Source organism: Hippoglossus stenolepis, chromosome 16, assembly GCF_022539355.2.
Source record: "Hippoglossus stenolepis isolate QCI-W04-F060 chromosome 16, HSTE1.2, whole genome shotgun sequence".
Taxonomy (NCBI): domain Eukaryota; kingdom Metazoa; phylum Chordata; class Actinopteri; order Pleuronectiformes; family Pleuronectidae; genus Hippoglossus; species Hippoglossus stenolepis.
The window spans coordinates 6,050,226-6,077,838 of record NC_061498.1 but is presented as its reverse complement, the minus strand read 5'-3'; the positions used below and the strand labels follow the sequence as shown (position 1 = coordinate 6,077,838).

General features: G+C 40.2%; 3 protein-coding genes across 3 annotated transcripts; 2 read left to right on the top strand and 1 right to left on the bottom strand.

Moving 5' to 3' along the window:
- Positions 1–415: 415 nt before the first annotated feature.
- Positions 416–4,220, top strand: cabp5b (calcium binding protein 5b). Its single transcript, XM_035180887.2, has 6 exons — positions 416–654; positions 2,025–2,055; positions 2,198–2,341; positions 2,991–3,100; positions 3,201–3,348; positions 3,860–4,220. Exons 1-6 carry the CDS (start codon positions 607–609, stop codon positions 3,886–3,888), a joined length of 510 nt encoding a protein of 169 aa, XP_035036778.1. The 5' UTR covers positions 416–606; the 3' UTR covers positions 3,889–4,220.
- Positions 4,221–5,265: 1,045 nt separating this feature from the next.
- On the bottom strand, positions 5,266–11,307 carry asphd1 (aspartate beta-hydroxylase domain containing 1). Its single transcript, XM_035180894.2, has 6 exons — positions 11,187–11,307; positions 9,050–9,529; positions 8,247–8,453; positions 7,765–7,972; positions 6,918–7,031; positions 5,266–6,168 (listed from the first exon to the last, which is right to left on the bottom strand). Exons 2-6 carry the CDS (start codon positions 9,500–9,502, stop codon positions 6,059–6,061), a joined length of 1,092 nt encoding a protein of 363 aa, XP_035036785.1. The 5' UTR covers positions 9,503–9,529; positions 11,187–11,307; the 3' UTR covers positions 5,266–6,058.
- A 4-nt stretch (positions 11,308–11,311) lies between these two features.
- On the top strand, positions 11,312–27,185 carry sez6l2 (seizure related 6 homolog (mouse)-like 2). Its single transcript, XM_035180886.2, has 19 exons — positions 11,312–11,489; positions 12,217–12,297; positions 12,442–12,558; positions 12,654–12,866; positions 16,913–17,049; positions 17,679–17,871; positions 18,983–19,168; positions 19,255–19,438; positions 19,897–20,060; positions 20,659–20,853; positions 22,155–22,293; positions 22,852–23,048; positions 23,169–23,363; positions 24,024–24,218; positions 24,297–24,488; positions 24,956–24,994; positions 25,368–25,485; positions 25,608–25,719; positions 25,867–27,185. The coding sequence occupies exons 2-19, from the start codon at positions 12,240–12,242 to the stop codon at positions 25,894–25,896; spliced, it is 2,664 nt and encodes an 887-aa protein (XP_035036777.1). The 5' UTR covers positions 11,312–11,489; positions 12,217–12,239; the 3' UTR covers positions 25,897–27,185.
- Positions 27,186–27,613: the final 428 nt, after the last annotated feature.

Genomic DNA, 27,613 nt, shown 5'->3' with positions numbered 1-27,613 from the left:
TAAAACAGCTGTGTGTGTGTGTGTGTGTGTGTGTGTGTGTGTGTGTGTGTGTGTGTGTGTGTGTGTGTGTGTGTGGCAGACAGTCATTTACTCATTAGCATCATGTAAAAAGATTAATGGAGTCAACACATGGGAAACAGTAAAAAAACACGGATTTATTCAACATTCTTTTTCCATATGAATAAAGGCTGAAATCTAAAAAATGAGGTGATACAACTATTTTTATCCTCAGCGTCGGATTATTAAAGTTCTTATTGCTGTAAAATGTATTTATTACATTTAGACACATTTGTTGTTTGTTTATAAACCTACTTCTCAAAATAACCATAATCTTTGACATATATAAAATTGTGTATATGTGCAGCATTAAGCCTATCTTTCTGTTTCTAGACCAAAGCTGCGGAGATAATCCATAAGAGACTCATCCCTTCTCTCTGGCATACACAGATCACCACTGATCACGAGTTACACACACACACACACACGCTTGCACCACAAACAGAGACCAAATGATTCAGTAAAATATTGCACAGTGAGTTTAATATTTTCCTCAAGAAAGGACTTCACGGACACAAGTGGCTCGGGATCTCGACGAAGGCCGTCATCATGAGTGTTAAACAAGCCTGCATCTTTCTCAAAGGAGCACCGAGGAGAGTAAGTCAATGTGCTTTTATAGTTTTACTCTGCAGTTTTATTTGTCATGGTAGTTTTTATATTGTTGACGTGTCTTTAGCTCACGAGATTTTTAAACCTCAAATGAGTTCTTATTCTTATTCTTATATTCTTTTTTCTTATTCCGAACCAGGAATATAAATATTACTTTCATTTGTTATGTTGTATTTTTTATGTTCATACTCTTATGGTGTTATTTTAGGGTAATGACAAAAGAAGCTTAAAAGCCTAGTGTCATTCTGGAGTAGAGGTGGGAGGGCAAACTTTTAAATGATGCATTAGGCAGATGCTTTGGCACTCAGCATCACTTTCTGTGCTTTGTTCCTGAGTACAAAGATCAGTATCACGCAAAACACAAACGCAAATAGTTTTGCTCTCGTCTCTTGCGTTATATTTGCAAGATGATTCATGTAAATGTTTTGGGGATCTCTGCAGAAGTGATACCGAAATATGTAAAGTGTATATGTGGTCTGAGGTCAACCGGATAAGATACTTACTAGATTTAAAAAACTACTTTCAGTGTGGATTTAACAGACAAATCTCAGACCAGTCAGCCTGAAAGTATCAATCCTTTAAAACATTTACAGATGTTATATTTGCATAAATATAATGTATTTAGAGATTTTTTCCATTCTTGATTCCAAAAACTATACAAAACACTCATATTTATCCGACCTGAACGATCAGAATAGCTCAAAGCAAATGTAAATAAAATACAAATCCATGAAATTTGTTTAAACCATGTACAAAAACATTAGATGCATAAAAAATCAAACCATGGGTAGAATAAAAAACAATTGATAAAAATATGTTGATGCTGCTGCTACGTTGTGGAATGTCATTTAAGGATCAACAGCTTGTAGGACGAAAGTGAGAAGAGGGGAGAAATAGAACAAAGTACAATTAAGCACATCAGACGACATCAGTTAAATATAGCACAGTGCGATATTTCATTAATGTAAATTTGAATATGTAATGTCAATGAAACTGAAATAAAACTATTGTAGAACAACCAATTTGTAATCTTACAGAATCAGACACGATATGTAGAAAGACATGAGAACTTTTAACACTTCATTACATTTATTTTTGAGTCAAACTTCTTTTTTACACTCATTTCCAGTCTTAACAAGTTTAAGCAGTCATTATTTTTAAATATTTAAAAACTTAATGGACAATTAAAACTTATATACATACCCACACACACATAATCCCACTGGTATGGAACACTAGCCTGTATGGCATGCCTTTATTTCACATATTTTTCTTCTGTGGTATTTATATATTCATATTGTGTGGATACAATAGTTTAGATTTTTTTGTCATTTCACATTTGTATCATTGTTTTGCAGACAAGAGCTTTGACCCACGACGAGATAGAAGGTAATTGTTTTTATCAACTGATAATATTGTTTATGCTTTAAGATCTAACTATTAAAAAGTACCGTATATATATTTTTTTTTTACCCTTTCAAAGCTTAGTCACATACCATTCTCAGTTTCCCTGTGTGTCTTTGCTCTCTAGAGTTGCGTGAAGCTTTTGTAGAGTTTGACAAAGACAAGGACGGTTTCATCAGCTGTAAAGACCTGGGCAACCTGATGAGAACCATGGGTTACATGCCCACTGAAATGGAGCTGATAGAACTGAGCCAGAACATCAACATGAATTGTGAGTAATGTCCTGTGATGAGATAAAGAAAAACACAGCGACACAATTAATGGGTTATTTTTTTAACTGTATATCATGATAACAAATGTGGTCCATTGTTTTAAATGGCAGTAGGAAGAATAGCCTAAACACAACAAAATCATGTTTATGAATAAAATAGACACATCACTGTACATTTTTATTGAGAAAAATCCTTAAAGATTAATACTTTTGCTTTAATATCAATTAAAAATACATTCATCATGTTGATGTGACACATTGCTGCACATGCAAATGGCCAGGTGCGTCTTTTATTCTGAATGTTTCAGGAAACACGTCTCACAGGCTCCACGTCCCCTGAGCCCTTTTATTTTGCATTTTCTATCTCAGAAGAAAACAAGTGCGAACAAACAGTAACATGAAAATGTGATCTGTCGGCTCACTGTATGTCAGCAGTTGAAATACATTTAAAGCAAAAACCCATTTTATCACACAGCTACTGTGAACCTGTACACATTAACTAAGCCGACACAACCTCACGTGTGTTTCACCCAACTCACATTTTACAAATCGATCATTTAAAACAGAGAATATAAATGGCTGGAGTAAGCTGTGTTTTCTCCCTGCTTATACCCTAGTTATATTAATTTGACTATCCTTCTTATCACAGTGGGGGGACGGGTGGACTTTGAGGATTTTGTGGAACTAATGACCCCAAAGCTTCTGGCTGAAACTGCCGGGATGATTGGGTTAAAGGAACTGAAAGAGGCCTTCAGAGAGGTGAGCTTAACGTACCTTTTCTCTGTCTCTTCTTGGTCTTTGGCACCCCATGGTGGACATTGAACGAACACACTGTAAAAGGTCTGCCCCTCTCTTGCAGTTCGATATGGATGGTGACGGCAGCATCACGTCCGAGGAGCTGAGACACGCCATGGTGAAGCTACTAGGCGAACAGACCAGCAAGAATGAAATTGACGCTGTGGTCAGAGAAGCCGACAACAACGGGGATGGAACAGTTGACTTTGAGGGTGAGATACAAGTAAACCCAAAAGTACACACACACACACACACAAATTGAATCATTCTTCTTTAAAAGCCAAAAGGCTAGATTTTCTAAATATTTCAATAGATTTAAAACAAATTGAATTAATGTCACATGCATATTCAACTATTTCGGTGTGCTAGTAACAGGGCCCTGCAATTTTACATGCTATATGTATGTTATGGCACACTGGTGCATTTAAAAGCATCTGAACTACAGTTTATCTTTTTAGTTTCCTCTGTGCATCAACGTCTGCCATCATAAAGATCTATTAATGACTTATTTGTCATTTGTTTGTTCACTTATTTACTCTTGAACTCTGTAACCTTATCATTGGGTCCGTCCTCAAAAAGAAAAACATGGCTCGATTGCATGAGCAGCTAAACGTCAGACAGTGTATGCAATGTGGTTGTCCTTACTACAGGTGCATTGGTCTCAGTTTGCTATGAAACAACACGAATTTAGCTCATCGGTAACTGTGTCCATTCTCTTTGCAGAGTTTGTGAAAATGATGTCACAGAAATGAGGTCGACAGACAGAGTGGGAATGAAGAGGATCCATTTTTATTCAATTGTTGTTCATTTTCCTGTGATTTAAGAGGCGTCTGCTTCATATATGATCCTGTTCATTCATCTTAAATGATCAAAGAAGATTAGCTCTTATGGTTCAAGTTGATGCAAATAGAATTACTCCGTTTGAGTAATTTATAACCAAATACTCAAATATACAGATTAATCGTGTGCAGTCGTAATGAAAGTGGTGTTTGATTATATCTGATTACTGTAGTACTAGCTGGAGTATTTATTATTGTCCCTACGTTGTCTATACTGCATATATAGGCCACGTGTCTTATTAAATACAACTTAACTAAACATAAATAAATGAAATACTGTGTATACCAAGCAGATTTATATAATAATAATATAAGTTATAATAATAAGAAATGTATTTTCCGGCGACTCTGTTCGTGTGACATCTTTTAATGAAAATAATCCCTCTGATGTTGCTAAAGCTGTTGCGTAATAAAAGAACAACATGAAAAAATTGTCGAACATTGACTTTGTGATGAATGTGAATAATATAAACAAGGCAACGACATACAGCTGCTGGAAAAAAATGAAATATCGCTTGAGCACAAGATATAAAATGACATAATGCTTCATTAAATTAATTAGTTAAGATCATGCTACAATTTAACATAGTAATATTAAAGATGAATGCAAGAATCCTTTTTTTTTTATGTTTGCTCCCTTTAAATCCTCCACACCTCATTGTGCTCCAGTGTCCAACAAATCATACAACATGAGATAACATGGAGCACATACAACTAAACAATCTCAAGAATAATCTGTCTCATGGGATGGATTAGTTCAGCCGGTGTAATCCTCATCATGGGACCCTCATCTGAACAGATGGCAGATAAGACAAAAATCAACGGACTAATTCTCATCTACTGACTGAAAAAGTAACGCGAAAAAGGGCTATGGGACCCACTATGCTTTTTTTCCCCTTAATATGTTGTAGTGTGTTTAAATCAAAAGTTTTTTTCATGACAAATGTATGTTACAAGATTTTTTTTTTTTTCCCAAACAATAAATTAAATACGTTAAATCAGTTTTTATTTTATTGTTTTAACAAGCCAAATAATCACTGTGCAGTTTTTCCTAATAAATTTATATATATTTGATTTGTCTCAATCAGATTAAAATAATGAAATTCCTCATAAAGGTGCAATATGTATCGTACAGAACAATCAGCTCTGCTCTTTATCGACATTCTTTATCTGTATTTCCCTTTTGCTATTTGTAAATCCACATATCCACCTTCCATTTACTTATGCATTGTATTTTTTTTTTTCCTTTTCTGTCCTTTTCACAACATTTATATTTACACAGAGTCAATATGGATTTCTTTGCTTTTCCATTTATTTGGATTCCAAGAAAAAATTTAATTGACAAAAAATCCTTATCTTTTCATGTCGGGTAATAATTAAACAACAAACAAACCACCGACTGTAATAATAAACAAAGAAAAATATATATTTATATAAAGAAACATGTAAGTGCCCACAGAGAGAATAGTAGGAAGAGAACGAATAACCACAGTATGCAAAAGTTTTATATATTTTTGGCATTCATTTCGGGAAAACAAAAATAAATTGAAACATTTTTCATTTACGATTTTGATTTTTCACAGTTTTTTGGTTGAAACATAGAGTTAGTAATCTACATATATTTCAAAATAATCCTGAAGGCATCAGTGCATGCATCAGCAGCTTCAAACAATCATGACAGATACAGGTTTCATGCAAGTAGCATTCATTAGCATAGTACATGATGTCAATATACTGTTTACGTTGCTGTAATATTTAAAATAATTAGGATTAGATCTGCTCTTCTTAGGTTAGATCTCTTTGTGCTTTCAAATGCTGTCAGTTTATAGTTTGCAGCCAGACTGTCAAGCATGTACAGTAGCATTGTCTCACATCATCCATCAATAATGCATTCAGGTGGCACTTCCTGGTGTAGACCATAAATCCAACATCTTTTGAAAGCGTGGCTAATGGCTTGTGTAATTCTGAGGGCAAATTCACACAGTGATCCTTCGATCTGATTTAGATGCAAGATGACCCACAACAACCGGGGCTAAAGTAAGGCATCCCCTGGGTGTTGTCTGTTGGAGGTGCAGGGGCAAGTTCAGAAGTCGGGGCTGAACATGAAGTCCAGAGCTTGTCTCTCGGCTGCAGCCACATTTGGATGCCAGAGGTCCACGCTCAAAATGACGCGCGGTCCGGCATCTGAGGGACCTTGACAAATAGACGCATTACTATGTTAGTTAAAAATGAGCAGTCGTTCAGATTCATCTCTGAAATGGAGCAAAACAACGCTTTAGAGTCTGTGTTGCAGAAAATGAACGCCCAATCTCACAAGGTTAAAGAAAGTGAAAGATAATTCCTTGATCTGCCCCCTTAATCGTATCGGCTCCAAAAGTTAATTGCTTCTTCCCTGGCCCATATATACCCTACACCTTTAAGTTTCAAGAAAATCGGTTCAGTGGTTTTTGCGTCAACATGCTACTAACACACAAACAAACAACATTGAAAACGTGACCTCCTTGGTGGAGGCTGTAAGAGCTGAAATCAGAGGGAAATTAAAGGTTGAGTGTATGGAATATAAATGTAAATATAAAATGATCATGTGTTTCGTTCCTATAAATTTCACAAAAGCTGTGTTTTCATTACCTTTGAATTAGTCTTGGGAACATTGGGAGAGAGTCCTCTCAATGTTGCATGACCATATTTCTGCAGAAACCCAGGATGGGCAAACTAAACACAGAGGGCCTTTTGTGTATTTACTTTACCTGAACGTGAGGAAGGTGAGGGGTATTTACTTGGTTGCATTAAACCCTACAAACTGAACATTTACCGATAAAATCTTTAATTTCCTATACCACAATTAGACCAATTATCTGTTACATTTTTAAACCAATAAATGGCCAGAAATACAATAAATGACAGTAAAATTAGTTTTCCAAAAGCATTTGTGATTCACTGACCCTTGTGGGAGACAGTGTGGAGAAACGAGTCATCGACCAGGAGGCAGTGCCCCTCTGACCAGCACTGCGGCTCCCCTCCCACCACCAGCTCACACAGGGGTGGAGTCTGCAGACCTGCAAAAGTGAAATCTCTTTTTAAACAGAATATCATGTTTTCCATCAGCTAAGAAGGGCGTGCACTCCGGTCCTGTCTGTGTTTAAAACTGAGAGGATTATATCCAGACAGATGATTGCACAAAAATGGGCTGAGGGGAACCTTGACCCACAAAGTACCACATTATGCAATGGTTTAGTGTTGCATGGGCTTATTTTTCTGGGCTTTTTAGTTGAATTAACGTCAAACAACAATTTATTTATTGCACCAGTATAATTCCAAAGTGCCCCACAGTAAACTGAACTGAATAAATAATACCAATTACTATGAATAGCCTTGATGGAGCCTTGATTTGTATGTATTGTTTTGTTATAAAGTGCCTGGCACTCAGAATCCTACTATGGGCAGTAACTGGCATATGAATTAAGCATTTTGACAGCCAAGGCACTCCCCCCTGTAGCAGGTAATCACTTATATTATCAGTCAAGGAAAACCCTTCAGTGGATAAGGGTTCTCCTACCAACTCAAAGAAAGGCAAATTATATTTTTGAATTTATATAATGTGTATAATGTGGTCATATAATGTTCATTTCCTTCTAATGTGGAGCAGTTACTGCACGAGTGCATTCCAACACTGTCATTATACTGTGTGAAGCATTAGCATGATTATCAAACTACCACCAGATTCTGATTGGAAGATCCAGATGCAGGTAAATGCAGATAAACCAAGATAAGTGTGATTCTTTTACTCACCCAGATGACAGCGGAGACGTGTGTTGGTGGGACCGTACGAACTCCCCAACGTAGCTCCGGGTCCCAGCAGCCAGAATCCAGCAGATCCCAATGAGTTGCTATTTATGAACGTTCGTAGAGAGAGAAGTGTGCGGTATGTGCAGGGACAAGAGCGACAGTTTCCTGCCACACAGACGCCAGAACTGTACAAGGGAAACACTGCCTGGCCCTGAAAGAGGCAATGATCCCAATTAGATTCAAATTAGATTGATACATCAGCATAGATCTAGATCAGTCAATTTCTCCACTTAATGATATCAGGGCTTATGGATTGAATAATTATTTTTTGGGGGGATATTTTAAGTATTTTGAGATTTAAGAAAACATTAATGTCGTTCAGAAACTTGAAAAGCAGCTTCTTTCCTAAGATTTTCATACAAAGGATGGAAATGTTTCTTGGACTGCTCTTTTCTCATAGTTGCCCCAAAGATTTAATCGTGTACCTTTGGACCCAAACTGGTCCAACCTAGTTTTGAGTCAACGCCCCGCTGGTAAACAGTCTGGAATTCAGCTAAGATTACTGGGTAGCTGGCTTCCAAGACCTCAATGTCATGTCGATGAGCATCACGTGGGAAGAAAGGAACACTTGGGACATCTGGCAGGAAGAAGAGATGAGGCTTCTGTATAGCAGAGTGATCATTTAGTCGAACCTTCAGTGAAGACGGAAAAGAGAGAATGAGTATTTCTTGACAATGTTTACTTTCTCTGCTGTTTATCCTTTAATAACAACATTTTCATATTAGAACGACACTCAGGAGAACGCATTCCTCTGCCAAGGCCCAACAGTCCCCTGAAATCAATCAAGCCGCTCACACTCATAGAAATCAGTTCCCTAAATGTGTCAGATTTTTCTTTCATCAAGGTCCATGAATTATTCGCTGGGAAAACTGTAAAAAATGTTGAAAAAAACCCCGTCTCGCAATGAAGGTGAAAGTGAAAAAACTTTCCTGGATCAGCCCCCTGATCCGGATCTGCGCCAAAATGTAATGGCGTCTTCCCAGACCCGAACCCCATCCTTCCACCAAGCTTCATAGAAATCAATTTAGTTGTTGTTGTGTAATCGTGCTTACGCACAAATAAACACAGGGGTGAAAACATAACCTCCTTCACAGGGGTAATAAGATGTTAGGACTCCTACTTTTGCACAGCATTATTCAGTTATTGATGCCATGAAAACAGTCTAGGATCACGATGGAATTGATTGCAATACATATGAAATATAAAAACCTATATACACAACATGTACCTGCTCACGGAGGCCCTTGTGAATGCGGCCCATGCCCACCCAACTGTAGCGTTTGGCGTACTCTTGTAGTGCCGCGTATAGTTTTTTGGCTTCTGCAGATGCCTGAGCTGGGAACAAGGCGTGACTCAGCACGGGGGTGAGGTAACCCTGTCCCTGCTCCTCGTCCTCCTCGGTTTCCATTGGAATGAAGGGAGTAATTTGTTCACTTCTCAACAGCTTGGATCGTGCGCTGCACTTTGTTCCAGCGCAGCTACCGCCGCGGGACATCATGGACCGCCTTGAGCCTGACTTAAGCTTTCCGGCATGTGCGTGACCTGGGATTGGCAGGTCGGAGCCCATCCGGTAACAGTGCCACAGAAACAGGAGCAGAAGAGTCCACAGAAGGCCACTCAGGGAATGGACACCCAGCTCAACACAGAGCGGCATGGGTAGTGTGTTCATAGACCAGTGCATCCTTTCAATTGGTGGGACACTGAAATACTGAGACAGAAAAAGATGAAGAGATTACAGAGATACATATACATGTGTAATATGGAGGAAACAAAACCTGCAAAGCAATCTCAGAACTAAAATTCTACTGAACTAAAACTAATTTCAAAGGTGACTTTGCACTATTCGCCTTGATGGTGATGTTTTTAATTGGTGGGATTTTGTTCTTCATTTGCACAACAGGAACTGAAGTAAGAAGCTTGTGGGGGGGCTTTTCAACATCAGACCATGTTATGGAGACGAGAGCCTCTGTGCCACAAAGCACAGCCCAAACAGAGCAGTGGACTGTTCTGGTCACAGAGGGCAAACTCATTCATTTATTTCTTTTCCTTTAATCCCAGCATGCACTTGGAAGAAATTAGGACATCTTACCAGAGTGACTGACCCTTTGGTTTAGTTTCCACTGACACTGACTTCATGTTATGTAACTCCTGACCAATGCCCCCTCAGAGAATGAGCTATGGATGTAACTAAAGCTTTCGCTGCAGGCAATATTCTGAAGTCATGCGATGACGTGCCACTACACTTTTTATCCAGAGGTGAACGGGCCTTTTCTGTCAGGGCTCCCAGGGACGAGCTTCCTGAGGAGATCCACCAGGCAAACTCCTCATCCACTTTAAATCTCTATTTAAGACATATTTTTATTGATGTGCTTTCTCCTGGTTCTGATTTAACCGACTATTTTAATCCTTTTATAATGTTTTTTTTTTTTTTTACTCTTTAATCATCTGTAACATGGTTTATTTCCGGATCTGAGCTCTGTGTGTTCTTCTAATTGCATTTAAATTGATTCTTATTGTTTGCTTTAAATGTGTTTCGAAAGGTGCTATAAAGATAAAGTTTATTATTTTTCATTATTATTATTATTTTTGGCTGCTAATACTGACAATATTTGTTTCTTTGTGATGTCCATAACCAATCAACCTCTACCACAATATCTAATATCTTATTTGATTGATTTTAATTGTGATTCCTGCCCTAATACCAGCACTTGGTTGAGGAATGTAATTATAATAATGAAACAAATAATAATATTATGCTATATTATAATAGGCAAGGCAAGTTGATTTAGCACGTTTCAACAATAAGGCAGTTCAAAGTTCTTTACATAAAATATAAAAGGAATCACGACAAATTGTAAAAGCGGCAGAAGATAATTATAACATATTAACATCACGTGAGTAATTCTGTGTATATGTTCAAAAGTTTTGCATGTTGCATGGGAACACTGGAGCAAATCTGACATGAACAAAGCGTGCCAAGTGGATTTGGGGGGCGTGCACGTCTGGTCGCGCGCGCGCGTGTGTTGAAGGTGGGAGAGCTCTCTCCTAATAGGCTTATTCCAGCGGATTCGTTCTGCTTCAATTACACACACCAGGCGATGATACTGTGTCGTCCGCTGGAACAGACGCCTCTGGGCAGCCTCTTCAAACCGTGCACCGCTCGAGCATCCATGGCTCCTGTTTGTCCCGCACCAGCCCGCACCAGCCCGCACCAGCCCGCACAGCTCGCCTCTCTCAATGTCCGCATTGAATGTCAACACAAACACACCCCCCACCCCATCCCACCCCACCCCCATGCATCTCCTATAACACATGCAGGCCTTCACAATGAGGAAAGAGTCTGTATCCAGCCGCTGTGTCGTTACCTTGAATGAAGCGTGCAGCGCTGCGTCGGACTCACTTCAGCACCGAGCCGCTGGACAGCTCCTCCCGCTGGAGACAAAATGTGCACCGCTGCAGCCGCCGCGCGCGGCCGCTAGGGGGCGCCCGACACCTCAGCGCAAATACCCTCACATCGCAGGCGAATGCGTCAAGCGCACGGCAACCAGCTACAGGGGCATCGCACCAGCAGCAGCAGCAGCAGCAGCCCCGCCGCCGTGGTGACGGATCCTAAAGCAACAGGACACAGTCCGGGAGGGAGAGGACGGGACGCAGCCTGGAGGACAAAGGTAAGACCCCTGTGAGCGCTGCAGACATGGATCTCATGCGCTGCTGGTTGTGCCAAAATACTAAAAAAATCTAATCTGCACAAAGAGGGCCGGGGGAGGTGCGTGTGATGCTGCCTCGTATAGCCCCATCATTTTGTCACACACCGGGATTTTCACTGAGGAAACGCCTCGAATAGCAGCGGAGGAGCCTTTAGACTCAGCTCCATTAACAGGTTGATGCTGGATCCAGCTCTGAGAGTCTGGACCTGCGGTGGGGGGGAAGGGGGAGGCTCCTTTGCTGGATTTTTGGAATAGCGCATTTTTTTTTCCCGGGCATGTTGTTGCAGGTTTTGGGGAGAAGATGCACGATGGGGGTGGAGGGGGTCCTGAATGTTTAACATCATACCGTGTAAAAAAATAACTTGTATTAAAATGCTGTTCATTTCCCCTGCATTGTATGAACTGAACATTTTTCTCCATATCGGTGGAGCTGTTACAGTTTCACATCGCAATGCTCCTCTGATGCGAGTCATTGTGGCCTGTGTGGTGTAAACATATGATCAGCAGGGGAATTGCGTGAGAATAATTGATATGGCTGATAATTCATTACCACAAGGCAGTGCCTCCTGCAGTAATTGTAAAATACTAATGCATGCGACCACATGGCCGGAGCCTCCCAGATACTGTGATTGATCTATTTACATTGTTAATAATCTCCTGATCAGTCTGCTCACTTTAACCTTCTCAGGTCATTCAGTTTCATCCAAAGCCATGGGGTTCACACGCTTTGCCGTGATGCTGTATGTCACCATGATGCACCTCGTCTCAGGTAAGTGTGTTGGCTAATACTCCAACACTCACAGGCTAATACAGACTTTGTCAATCACAAACAACACACTTCTTCTGTGTACACGTGTCCTCCTGACCAGATTTGTTGTCATTTTGTTTTTTTGCGCATACCTGGCTATTTCAGGTATGCGCTTTATGACTCCTGAGCCGGATGCACCACCAACATTAGCCCCAGACTCACCAGCTGACCTGATCCACGCTGCCCTGCAGAGTAAGGAGTACTTAGGACGAGCTTCTGCAGGTACACTAAGACGGGCCTTCATTTCTACAGCTACAGCACAATGTGGGTGATTGTTCATGGGAAATGACACACACTTAATTGACCTGACTCTGCAGGTACGACCACAAACCCAACACAAGCTGTGCCTGGACTCGGGCGCAGCGAGTCAGCAGCGACAGCCATGTCACCAGGGCTCCTCACCACGGCTTTAAGCTCATCTTCTGCTGCCGGCCAGACAGGATCAAGGCACAAGTCTCTGCTGCCCATAGAGGAGGAGACAACCACCACTCTGATCACCACAACCACCATAACCACGATGCACATGCCAGGTACTGGTTTGACCTTAGTGGTAGAGTATTCTTGCTGTGGGGGAAAACAATGCTTGCATGTCACCTGTGGCCTCAGAGCTGCTCAGACTTTGCCGGCGGCCGCAGTGACAAGAAGTTCCAACTGAATCACTTTGACTCCGTATGGCGACTTCAGTCATTTCTCTGCCTCCCTCTGAAGAACAAGAAGAAGACTTGACAGACAAGGTAAAACCAAACAGTCCTAACATATTGATGATGAAAAGTCCACTGGCTACTTTATAATGTGAATTACTTACAAAGAAAAAAGATGCACATGTATTTTATGTTGGTCAGAAAATTCCAACACTGTTAAATAATGAGTCTTAAACAACTTCATGACATTAAAAAAAAGAAGCTATGGAGTCAACATAGCTGCCTGTGAAGTAGAATATTCAGTAGCCAGTGTTTTTGGTTGTAAAGCTCGCTGCTAACATTGGGACATTTTTAGCGATCATTATGTTAAGTGCAGACATACTTGTTGATGCCTCTGGTCCATTTTCTCAAAAATGCTTCCTCTACGTCTGTATTTCAGGATGAGACACCTCAGAGGAATGAACGGTGACGAAGATAACGAAGTGCACTCCTGCTTTCCTGCTCGATGGTGCGAGATGTATCAGTAACATGTCTTGTATGGACATTTGCATCTGTGACGCAAACGATTGAAAAGAGATGCACATCCTATGTTGCATGACCTGCTCCTTAGTAGAAGTCATGTAGCCGGATAACCTGGTAATCTATTACCTTCTAAACATGTACTAGCAACAGAGAATAAGGTTAATGGCTGAGAAGAGAAGCAGACTTCTAACATACTTTGATGCTTTGTAACCAGTGAGGTAAAACACACAAGAGAGGCTCAGACTAGTATCTGGAAGAGTTACATGTCTATTGTCCTGAGACACATTCACTGGTTGTGTTCTCGTGATTGACTTTGTCCCATGAAAGGTTCTGTAGGATCTTGACAATAAAATCTGAATTCTTCCGCTGTCTTTGAGTCATTATTACGTCAAACAAATCGAAGTTGATCCGTGAACATGAAAACAATTTGTCGACAGAACGAAGAGCAGCCAGTCGAACCTGTACCATCGGCAACTCTTATTGTCTTAATATTGTAACAGAGAGAAGTATTAATTTGACAAATCAGCGGGAGTCAGTCAACATCGCAGTCATGGGCAGAATACTAATCGGGGGCTGGTGACGGTGGCATCCTGTATGAACGATTGTTAGAAATGCACTCAAGTGAGACAACGTTACAGCGTTTCCTTCTGCTCAGATGCCTGCGCGCCTCTGAAGGTTGATGAGACTTAAACAGCGACAGCGACAAATGAGAATTAAGGAGATGTGATTGAAGGAGGAGGAGGAGTGGGGGGGGGGGGGTGCAGCTGATTTACACCAGATGTGGCAACAGACATGTCACACAAGATGAATGATCAGTGAGGTGTGTGTGTGTGTGTCTGTAATCTGCTTCCTCAAGGATCTTTTTCTTCTTTACCGGGTATCCTGGTTTCAATCCTTTGTAAAATCGTTTTCCAGATATAGTGCGATAATGTCTCAGACATGTTCACACTCGTCATGGCAACACGATCGTACCTTAAAGGGATAGTTACACATTTTGCAAAATATGGGACTTTATTGTCCAGGTTAAAGACGATTGATGCAACTGTTGCGTCTGTACGTTACATACGATGGTGCAACTGGAAACTGGTTAGCTTAGCTTAGCATAAAGACTGGATTCAGGATGAAGCAAAACTCTGTAATTAACATTTAAAATCTAATTTGCAGTAAAAACAATATTGTTACATGGGGGTGATATGTGATATGTGATATTCTATTATGACATAAGTTTAAAGGAAATGAAAAATCTTAGATTTTGAGAATAATATTGTAATATTATGAAAATTATGTCATAATATTACAAGAACCAGAAGGGTCCTCATTAGAGAGCATCCCTCAACCCAAGGCCCAACAGTCCCCTTATGAAACCACGTTTAAATTTACTACATCCAGGTTTTTATTTGGATCAATTTGCTCACACTCATAAATATCAGTCCCCTAAACATGTCAGATTTTGTTTTTCCATTAAGATCCATGAATTATTCTCTGAGAAATCAAGGAAAATGTTAAAAAACGCCAAAGAAAATCTGGATCTGGATTCACACTCACATTTATTGGCTTCTTACCTTCATCTTCCTCCACAAAATTCCATGTTATTCGGTCGAGTAGTTTCTGCGTAATCCTGCTAACTCTCAAACACACAATTGCAGAGGAAAACCTCATATCAGCTCCTTAGTGGAGGTGATGAAGTCATTATATTACAAGAATAAAGTCATAATTTTGAGCTATATCTCTTTTCAGAGGAGGAATTTCTGAACATTATCCTGTTGCCTGAATTAAAATGACGTATGTGGAGCATCTTGTGAAGTTACACTGTAAGATAAGTTTCACAAATAATGAAATATCTAATCTTTTGGCACATCAGCGCCAGTCTTTACTCTAACTATGCTAAGCTAAACCAATTCCAATCAGCTGCTAGCTCTAGATAACTGCTCATATTCATTTAATATAATCAAAAACAGTATAAATTCTCTCATCTTACTTAAAACCAATCAGGATATTTATGAAATCATGAAATAATTCCTTTAACTTCTTTGACAGAAACATACATTTTGTGTGACTCGACGCAGAGACATTTACTGATAGTTAGTGTGAAGAGTTTGTGTGTTGATGCCTCTGCCTCAGGTTTTTCTGTTCCCTGTTTGCCAGATGGTCTATAAAAGCTTTTCCTCCTCAGACGCCATTTGTATAACAAGCAGTGGTCAATAATTCGATTTTGCAGAAGCATAGCAGCAGTTTCAGTCACTAATGTGGTCAGTAAAATAATTTAATGTGGGGAAATCCAATGCATCATCGCTTTACCCAAGGCGGTGATTCAATTCAGCCAATATTCACTAGAACACAACACTTCTGATTAAATTTTTTCATTGAATTTTGATTTAATTTGTGCTTCTTACCTCCAACAGTACATTATCTAAAATGAAATGATTGTAGATATTGTTGTTGAAAGTTTATTGCCTCACACCGAGTTGTAATTCTGTGATATTTTCTCCTAAAAACCTAAATAGGGGGATATTTTCCCCAACATGTTTTACAATCACCACATATCAAAAATGAAATACACTTATCAAGGCAGCAGTGGACACGCGTGGGAACAGAAAAAAGGGAAAGAAAGAAAAAGCTAACAAAAAAAACAGACAATAACCGACCACATACATTAATAAATCATCTGTGGCCCATCTGCACCCTCTAGTTTCAAATAAACTTCCTATAACAATGAAATCAAGCACATGTACAGATGCTTTAATTAATTCAGAACCTTGAATAAACCATCAGCACGCAGCGGCGGGTTTGTAAAATAACTCATCGCCCTTTTACATGTTTGCTTATGAACAGGAATCCTCCATAGCTTCCCAGTGTGCGAGGGATCAGTGAGGACACACTCAACACAGTGTGATAAAAGATCACCGTGACCTCTCTCCCGTCTTCACGGCACTGAGCGTTTTCAACCGCACACGACTGCACAAAGTCTTATCCCAAAAAATACCAGATTGCTGGGATGCTCTCTCCTTTACAAAGCTGTCAGTGCAGCGAGGGAACACAGAGCTTTGAAGGGGGAGAAAAGAGACTGTGAAAATATCAATTGGAGGGGGGGAAAGAAATCGATCTCTCATCACTCAGAAACTCTTTATTTCCGAATCAGAATCGGGGTTTATTGCCAAGTATAGGCTACAGAAGGGATTTGCTGTGGTGAGTTACTGCAAGAAGACATATAAAAATAGAAAAACATATTATAAACATATATATTTAATAATATTATAAACACTAGTATCTAGAAAACAGATATGTGCAATATGAACGTATGTACAGTATTAATCTGTTACTAAAAAGCAAGTGAAGTGAATTTTTTAATAATATGTATTTCCTCGACAGTTTTAATTCTTCTCTTCTTCTCCCACCTTTCCCTCTCTTCACAGTGCAGTGCAATGCGACTCTGTCAGCGATGGAGGATGTCGTTGAGTCCCCAGATCCCGCATCATCATCATCCTCGTTCGCCCCTCTGGAATGCACCTACAGCATCACTGTGTACGCAGGGTACGGCGTGGAAATTCAGGTAAGCTGCATTATCCCCGATGAATCCAGACACATTCAACTTTTCAAATATTAATCGCTTTAAAAATAGTCAAAGATCGGTTGAAACGAAGATCTAGGATTGTGCACTTCTCTAATTGCTAGAGATGCAAATACAAAAGTTAGATAAGATAAGATAAGATAAGATAAGATAAGATAAGATAAGATATTCCTTTATTAGTCCCACACTGAGGACATTTGCATCAGTAAAGTAATAATAAGTTAAATGTATATAATATAAATTGGATATGGACTCTGTAAACATAAAATGTACACTGTGAGAATATGTACAGTGAAACAGATTGCACATTATTTTGAGATATCTTTGTCGAATGTAGTTAAATCATTTAGTGGATGGAGATTTGCACATTTTGAAACATATAATCTGTGTCTAATATTTAATGGTGGATTAATAACAACTGTACTAACATGTAGCAAAGAGCTTCAAGAGGAAAGTTAAAATTTAAAACCCATAATCTCCTTATTAAGAGAAGACCCAGCACAGTATCTTAATTCAGGTTTTCCCAGTGTCTTGAGTTGTTCTGAGGCTGTAGATCTCTGACCCCCTCCAGAGCAGGTCGCACGCAATCATTACCTCTTGTTACCCTCCAGGTGAGAAAAGTGAATCTGTCCAAGGAAGAATCTCTGACGATCATGGGGCACGGAGGCACGGCGCCAGAGCTGTTAGCCAACGAGACCCTGATGAGAGAGGGTCAGGTGATCCGCAGCACAACCAATCAGGTGTACATCCACTATCGCAGTCTCCGACAGACCAACCACGGCACGTTCAGCCTCCACTATCAAGGTAAAGGCCGCACCGGATACACCTCATCTGTTTTTATCTACCTGTTTGTTTCACACTTAGGTCAGGTACTGAACTATGTTTCCCCTTATGAGTGAAGTACTGTTAAGTGTCGTGATTGAAAATCTGCCTCCTCTATGTTTCTGCACGAGCGACAGAAAGGAAAGATAAATGGTCAGAAATATTGTGACACGTGAAAAAGAGTTTGTACCTCTGCCAAGGCTGATTGGCCACTTTGTCACCATGTTGGATTTATATGTATTGCATCAGATATGCTATATTTATAAACTATAAACACATAAATCTTCTGTAAACTGTTTTCATTAAACACACACAGGCTTTGACATAGTTGAAAGGAATGAAGATTAAAAAAAAAACTTGTTTTGATTCTCAAAATCCAGATCACTATCAAGGTCTGCACCAAATTTCTGCTGTTCATAGATATTAGCTCTTTTTCTTTTTATCACAAGAATATTCGCATTTGTTTTTGGGAAATTCACAAAAATGTGGACAAATGCCCAATCTAACAATGTTTTAGGTGAAAGAAATTTCCTGGATCCGCCCCTCTGATCCAGACCTGCACCAAAATTCCATCTGTTCTAAGTGTTCTTTCCACATCCTTTCCCCTCGTTTCGCCGCAATCCGTTCAGTTGCTTTTATGCGATAATCTTACTAACAAACAAACAAACACAGATGAACACATAGCCTCCTTACGTAATGAGGATAGTACCCAGTGGAGCAACTATCTCCACCAAGGCCAAATACTCCCTTTAGATTCAATCAAGCGGCACCAAATTGCACATTGATAACAGACCCCTGAATCTGCCTGATTTGTTTCATGAAGATCTCTGTTTTAATTTCTTTTATGTTCCAAAAAATGGGTTCTTTGTTGGCAGATACTACATCTTTCCACCGAGTTTCAATAAAATTAGTTCAGCAGATTTTGCTTGATATTGCTGGCAGACAGACAATCAGACAATACGCAATGAGAACATTGAGGACCATTAACAGAAAACGCTGAAGCTGTGAGAGGCAATATCCTTCAATCACCGGTGTTTGTGTTGCATTTTACAAACTAAATTCCCCGTCCTTCCTGTTGCATCAACATCAACAGCCTTTCTGCTGTCCTGCCCTTTCCCTCTGTCCCCTGAGGGCGGCGGAGTGACAGTGACGGACATCCATCCTGGAGGTCAGGCGCACTTTCACTGCGATTCAGGCTTCCAGGTTCGTGGCCACGAGGTGTCCACATGTGTCAACACGACACAGCCTCGCTGGAGCACCCCTGAGCCTCATTGTGTCGGTCAGTGAACTCATACATTCAAATTAAATGAGACAGTTTGGGATTTTGGAAAATCTAATCTTGGGGCGTTATTTTTTTTCCTTCAGCTGTGTCTTGTGGAGGTTGGATTCGTAATGCAACAGTGGGCCGGATACTGTCTCCACCCCCGACATCCGTCAGCAACCACAGTAACGTCAATAACCTGAGCTGCCACTGGTTGATAGAAGCCAAAGAGGGACACAAGCTCCACCTGCACTTTGAGAGGATCGCACTGGATGAAGATGATGATAAGTAAGTCGACCCTTGTGCGTTTCCATTATTTCGAGTGTCACAGAATCAGTTTGTTTTCAAGGTCACGTTGAGTAAAGATCTAAACGTTGTGGAAACCAGTTTTATGGTTGCACTATAAAAGGCACAAACCCTCTTCAATTGGCTTTGTTTTTCTGTCTCACACCCACTACCCACTATCATTATTTCATGTTAGGCCCATATTATAAGTACTTTGCCATTATCACAACAGTTTATCCAAAAAAGAAAAATAGCCCCTTGAACTTCAACCCTAATTTAAAAACATGCTCTGAAGTATTAAAAAGAAAAGTATAGAAAATGATTTACAGTAGATCAAAACAAAATAGTTTAGGTCTTCACATTCTGCCTTATTTGTTGTTGTTGATATACATTCACATTCATACATGAGGTGTGATCCATCATCACGTCACCGGACGTCTCTGTGATTCCTTCCTCCTCAGGTTAATTGTGCGCAGTGGAAACAGTTCCCTGTCTTCACCGCTCTTCGACTCAGACCTGGATGACGTCCCAGAGCGTGGGTTGCTCAGCGAGAGCTCCACGCTGTACCTGGAGCTCACAGCGGACTCTTCCTCCATCCCTCTGCTTCTGGCTCTGCGATACGAGGGTGAGACACTTTTAAGTACTCAGCTCTGTGTCCTTATTCTCCACCACAAGGTCTTTTCCACATTCCAGAATCACCAGAACCACCCAGTTACTCAAAAGCCTCTTACGTGATCACTTGTTCCCCAAAAATCCCTTTCAAGGTCGACCTTTCTAATCATGTTAAGTTAGATGTAACTTAGTTATATAAGGTTTAATCATTGATGCTATGTATAACACCTTCGGTGAGAATGGACTTTAATAAGCAATAGCCTTCTTCCCATTAGTTTGTTGTTGTGTGTAATGGGGCCATAATGAGCCACATGAGTGCTCACAGTCTGCTGACGCTTCAGTGGGATTTATTTTAGGATTTCAAGATGCTCAGTGCTTCAGCGTTTAGCCTCTTATGGCTTCTACTCGCCAAGAGGGCTTAAGATTTTCAGGTCACCCCGAGCGAAAAGCTAAACTGCTCCCACATCAGTTAAATGGATATGGTTTCCTAATGTGGTCAAACAGGAGAACAAGTACTAGAATAAACTAAATGTATATCGGTAATAAAGAACCACTTTTTGTGATCAGTATATGCTTGCACATAATGTGACTAATTACTTGTGTTTCTCAAGCTTTCGATGATGAGCACTGCTGGGAGCCGTACATGCCCCATGGGAATTTCAGCAGCAGCGACATCACGTATCAGCTCGGCACCACTGTTACCTTCACCTGCTCTCAAGGCTTCGTCATGGAACAAGGCTCAGGGTCGATCGAGTGTGTCGACCCCAGCAGCCCCCACTGGAACGACAGCGAACCTGTGTGCAGAGGTTAGTCTCTATCTATCTATCTATCTATCTATCTATCTATCTATCTATCTATCTATCTATCTATCTATCTATCGACTGATCTATCTATCTATCTATCTATCTGTCTGTCTGTCTGTCTATCTATCTATCTATCTATCTATCTATCTATCTATCTATCTGTCTGTCTGTCTGTCTGTCTGTCTGTCTGTCTATCTATCTATCTATCTATCTGTCTGTCTGTCTATCTATCTATCCATCCATCCATCCATCCATCCATTTATCTCTCTCTCTCTCTCTCTATCTATCTATATATAAATATAATTGAGTTTTTGTAAAAAGAAATTTAACCTAAATCTGCAACTAATCCATATTTCCACAAGACAAGTTATTGCATGAAGCGACAAAGTAATTTTCTTTATTAATATTCAGACTGAATTGTGTTGATACGAGTGCCAGGAGCATCAAGATGTTGTCGACTGCATGAAGGCTGCAGCCGAGCTGTCTGTGTCATCTGCTGCTGTGAAAACTGAGAGTAGCACCGAGACTGTGGCGGATATGAAACTGTCACGGACTTTGGTCAGTGACGGGCTGAAAACACAGGTGTCACAGTTTCAGCCGAGCTTTTTAAAAAACATATGTGGTGTGTGTGTGTGTGTGAAAACCACAAGTGGCTCATTCACAGCGAGGTACAGGGAAGTAGGCGTCGTTAACTTGAGTGCTCTGCATGAAGAGGTGAGAGGTTTTCCACAGGGTCTCGAGCGTCCACATATGGAGGAGGGCTGAGGAGAGCTTGTGTCTGTGATGAGTGTTATATATCTATATATAGATATAGATATAGATTTATGTATAGATATCACCCAAGCAGAGTTGCTCTCAAGGAAAATGTGTTTCCCAGTGTTGAGTCCTGGTGGTCTTCTCCTCCCCAGACCATCTCACTGACATGTTTTTGATAAATGTTACAGTTAAAATGAAAGTAGTGTGTGTAGGACGTTTCTGTCTTAATCCTCTTTTCCTTCACGTCTGTGTGAGCAATCCTGGATTCACTTCCCAACCGAGGCTGATTGCGGTTTCACAGTTTCCTGCCTCGGTTTTAATAGGAAGAGAGTAGCGAGTCCTGGAATTGGATGTGAAGTCAGCAGGATCCTTGAAACACAGTCAAATGAAATGTTTCAACGCTCACAGACAAACATGTGGCAGAAGCTCTGCATTTGGCTCCTCTCTGCTGTGTTTGTTGTCAAGGGGTGAAAGTGTTTGTGTGCATTCATCACCCTCCCCGTCCACGTCCTCACCTCAGCGTCTCTCCTCTCCTCCTGTTGTTTCAGCTCTGTGTGGAGGGGAGTTGACTGAGCCCGCAGGGACCATCCTGTCTCCTGATTGGCCCCAGAGCTACTCCAAGGGGCTTGACTGCGTGTGGCAGATCCATGGAAGTGATGACAAACGCATTCTGCTCGAAGTCCAGATGTGAGTGCTGCGATAAGTAGTTTTTGGCAACTGTGTTTTAATAAAACATTTGTTTATTGTGTTTTTTAACTTTGTTTCACACTCTGGGAATCTTAAAATGCAAAGATTGTTATCACCATCGTACCAGTACTGTGTAGAATAATCGCTTCATGCTGTCAAATGATAACATATGATCACATATTATATGCCAGTTGCAGTTTGATGACACAGTTATATGAATGTGCTAAGATCCTTTCCACCTTTATGGGAACTTGACCACTTGACTTCCAGTGAATTGCTTTAATAGTCGAATTACCATTTAACCTGTTAAATTGATCCTAAGTCATTATGTGTGTACATCAACATGTAATATCTGAAGCAAGTTGAACTTTTATATTTAAAAATATGTAGATAAGTTTGACTGTTCATGGTTTATAAATATGCAAATTGAATCACGTCACTTTCAAAGAAAGAGAAAGAAAAATGGCGTCATGTCGTAGCTTTATATTCAGTAATCCTCAGTTTCTGAATCCTAACTTCATTTCTGTTTTGTTGTATTCTTGTCTTTCCTTCTTAAAGCATAAATATCCGCCACACTGACGTGTTGACCGTTTTTGATGGACACGATCTCATGTCTCACGTGATCGGACAGTACCTGGGGTCGCGAGAGCGTTTCCAGCTACTGTCAGGGGGGTCAGTGGTCACCATCCAGTTTCAGAGTGATGCGGATGACTCCAGTTTTATCCTGAGTCAGGGATTCCTCATTCAGTACCGTGGTAAGTAGACTTTAAACCTATAGTAGGCGTTTGAAAAGGTCTGTGTCAAAATTCAACAGGACAATCAAGGCCTGACACTTTGAAAGACAAGATGGATTTCTCTGTTTGTGTCTCGTGCAGAGGTTGAGCCAAACGACACCTGCCCCACCCCCCCTCAAATTGAGTTTGGCTGGATCAGCTCGTCCCACACCTCCCATATGAGAGGCAGTGTGCTGACCTATCAGTGCCAACCAGGATATGACATCAGTGGCTCCGATATCATCACCTGCCAGTGGGACCTGTCCTGGAGCAGCAGTCCGCCTACTTGTGTTAAAGGTGAGACAAGTATTGGATTAATCCCATAGACTTTAAATAAGGATGAACGACATGTCTCCACTTGCTCCCACGATCCAGAAATGAAGTTAATATATAGTCTGCGCAGTAGCATTCAGGGGGTGGAGCCACGGTTGCGAGGTCACGTAGATAAGGGTACATTTCACATTTTATTTTTTATAGCATTAAATAACTAATTAAAACCCAATTTATCAGAAACATAATCACTTGAACAAACATCAGTGGGATAAGAACTACCTAAAATGACAGAAACCATGTGTATACTTTGACTTTATAGTCTGGCCCATCTGCTAACATGGAGGAGGCAGGATTTATTACCTGTGCTGCAGCCAGCCACCAGGTGGCGATTTAGACACCTTTGAGGAGCAGTCATGTCGTCCATCTTTATAAAGATCTGTGATCTGTGTGTAGTAAATGTGTATCTGGAGCCAGCAGCTGCTTAGCTTAGCTTAGCATAAAGACTGGAAACAGGGGGGAACCGTTAGCCCCATAAGCTAACCTGCTGCTGGCTCCAACTTGATATTTACTGGGGAAACAATCTCTCTCCAGAAAAAATATTTCGCAAAATGTCAAACTCTCCCTTTGACAACACTTGCAGGATCAAGTTTAATGCTGCCATGTGTCCCACTCTGTCCCCTACAGTCCAGCAGTGTCCTGATCCGGGAGAGGTGGTGAACGGTGCTCGCTCTGTGCGCCCTGAAGCCGGTTTCGCGGTGGGAACAGTCGTCCGTTTCTCTTGCAACCAGGGTTACCAGCTGGAGGGCCCCAGCCAGATCTCCTGCCATGGACGAGACACCGGCACACCCAAATGGAGCGACCGCAGCCCGAAGTGTGTCTGTAAGTGTCTTCTCTGAACTCCGCTGTTTATGATGCCCGCTGTCACATTAACTTCAAATACATGACTGTTCCCCACAGTGAAATATGACCCGTGTCCAAACCCCGGAGTCCCTGACAACGGTTATCAGACCTTGTACAAACACAGCTACCAGGCAGGAGAGACGCTGCGTTTCTTCTGTTACGAGGGCTACGAACTTATCGGGGAGGTCATTATCAGCTGTGTTCCCGGACACCCCTCTCAGTGGAACAGCCCGCCACCCTTTTGCAAAGGTAAAAGCTAAAACATTGTTTATTGTATATTGTACAGTGCTCTGCCCTGGGCCTTCTTTGAACAGTTTATTATGCCAACATCTCAAGAACGTGTTAGAACAGCTTCGAATTTTGTCGTGAAATGTCAACGTCACTGTGACCTCATGTTCTTGTGAAGGTGACATATCAAGGATGCCCTGATTATAATTTGGAGGTCAAAGGTCACTGTGACCTCACAAAACCCTTTTTTACCTCGTGAATATTAAGAATGCCTCAAGAGAATCCCTTCAAATTTGGCACAACTTAGACTCACTGATGAGAATTTGTTGGCCAAAGGTCAAAGGTCATGGTGACCTCACAAAACATTTGATCTTACCTGCCATTTTTTTAGTAAGACAACATAAATATGTTGGGACCCTGAAGGTGCGTTTATTCAATATGTCATGAATCATTTTGTTTCTCTTTTTACACATGTCTGATTCACACAGTGGCGTATGAGGAGCTCCTGGATGATCACAAATTAGAAGGTGATTTCTGTTTCTGGCTCATCTGTGATGTGTAAAATATCTGAGGTTGTTCAGACGTGATATATAAATCCACCACAGCTACACTGTTTGGTACCATCTAGTGGTGATATTCAGTACAACACTGTGGTGCACAGATATTTTTGAACGCAGGAACTCTGACAATTAAAAGAGCAATCATCATCTTAAAGTCATCACATGTAATATATGTAATTAATGTATTGAAAATGTAGTTTCTCCAGAATTAGCAGCCTACTTTTTATGTTTTGTCATTTTAGTTTTATAACCAAATCAATAGTGCGGTCTGAACACCAATAAGAAATCATGTTCTGTATCAGAGGCCTGTTTTACTGACGACCTTTTGATTATTTCACAGTGTCTCAGTCATTCGAGCCGTCCCATCAGATCCTGAGTGAGAACATTGCTTTGGCAATAATTCTGCCAATCATCCTGGTCATCCTCCTGATCGGAGGGATTTATATGTACTACACAAAGTGAGTAACATTGACGTGCATCCATATCAGCTGTAGAGCAACACAGGTCTTACTTTTCAAAGATGACAGCGCTGCAGCCTTTATTCATGAGGTGACATGACATTTTATTTTCTCACCCTCAGCATCTGCAGACTAGAATGGAAGCCGCTCTTCTGGAAGTCTCTGTCTCACACACACTCCTACAGTCCCATCACAGTCGAGTCCGATTTCAACAACCCTCTGTACGAGGCAGGGGTAAGTAAAACTAATACTCTCAGTAATTAATACAATTTTCCATCATGAGATCTTATGTTATTTTATGAAAATCTATTTGAAGAGATTTTCTCTATTCTTGGTATTTTTCTTCTCTTTCATCTGACTGGTTTCTTACTTTGATCGCAGGATACACGGGAGTATGAGGTGTCCATTTAAAGGAGAAAGTGTTTTTGGTGAGAATTAAAAACCACACAAAGATTCAATTCTTTTGGAAGACAAATTCCTTAATATTCTGAGGCCTCATCCCCCCCCTTTATCATATCATTTGAAAGTGTGTCTCAGTTTTACCACCACTGTCTCTCTGGTTTATCAATGGTGGAAGTGCTTTATTTTCATGTGTCGGGGTGGTCTGCCAAACGTGGGTCCTATTTCACGATCCAATTTTCTGTATCATTAGGACTGGTGCCTTAGGAAGGGTAAGAAATTGACAACAAAGAAAATAATTTAAAAAAGTGTGGGAAGAATAAGAAATGAAGGGGAAAGGGAGATTTATTTATTTATTTCGATAAATCATTTTGAGGCCAAAATATTAGAGAACTTGGCAATACATTATTCGTAACAATCAAAGGTTCCATTCATGAGTATATAATACACGCTGAATGTGTTTCTTTTGTTTTTTTTAGAGTGACTCGTTTTACATTTTACAAAGCGTTGCGGTAAAGAGGAAGAACATTTAAATTTTCATCAAGAGAAAAGTAATGTTCTCTTCTTCACTTTGTCTTTCTCTCTATGTAACACACACAAATTGAATGTAAATATCTGACTTAATATTTATTGAGGTTTATATATATATACTTGGTTCTATATATACATATATATACAAACATGGCTATATATAAGCCTCATATATACACTTATACGTGGTGGCGGGAGGTTATATATTTTCATTATATACGTATATATGTATGATGAAAATTCAGTGCCAAAATATAATGTTAAATACTTTAATGTCCTTAAGTGTTTCATCTGTTGTTGCAATAGTGTTTACAAAAGCAGTGTTTCTTTTATTCTTTGCTGTTTCTGGAGTGCACTGTCACCCGGTGTCACGTTACATATAAGAAGAGGCGAGGACATGAATGTCATTATGCTTAGAGCATGCACTGATTGTAAATTATATTGCTTCTGCTCAATCTTGCCATTATCATTATAGTTATTGACAGTTATCATTGTTCTCAGATTTGATGTTGTATGCACTATGTTGATGAAAACTTGCAAACTTGGCTGCTTGCTGTGATGCATTATGTATTTATTTACAAACGATTGTTTGGACAGTGGATGTCGTCCCATTCACTGTGACAAATGAAGGATCTTTGGAGACTGTTGCTTTGTAGACTAAATTCTTCTCTTATCATCGGTAGCATTTTTTTGCTTCATATATGAAATACACTCTTTTGAAGGCAGTGGATTATTTGCTGAACTGGAAATAAAGTCTCTGTTGAATGGTGTAAAACTTTTCTTGTTTTTTCAATATAACCTGGTTGCATCTATACTATTCATTATATGCATCATGCCTTGTCGCAATACACATAATTTAACTCATAAAATGGAAAGAATATTAGAGTGTTGTTATACATTTTATTGATAATTTTGAACGTCTTTGATTGTGAAGTCTTCAAACCTTCTAATTTTCCATAATAATACCAGTATTGATGTTCCTGTTGTTATTAATAATCAGTCAATATATGTTTGTGTGTACAGAGATAAACATCTGTGCTGATACATCGGTGCTTATATAGTTTTCCAGTCACAAGTCATCATCATTCTTATCTTTATCGAGGATGACGCAGGTTTTTTAAAGGTTTATTCTTCTGATAATCAAAGTGAACTTTAGCAGAACGAAACTGCATTTCTCCCCCAGCTCCATGTGCAAATA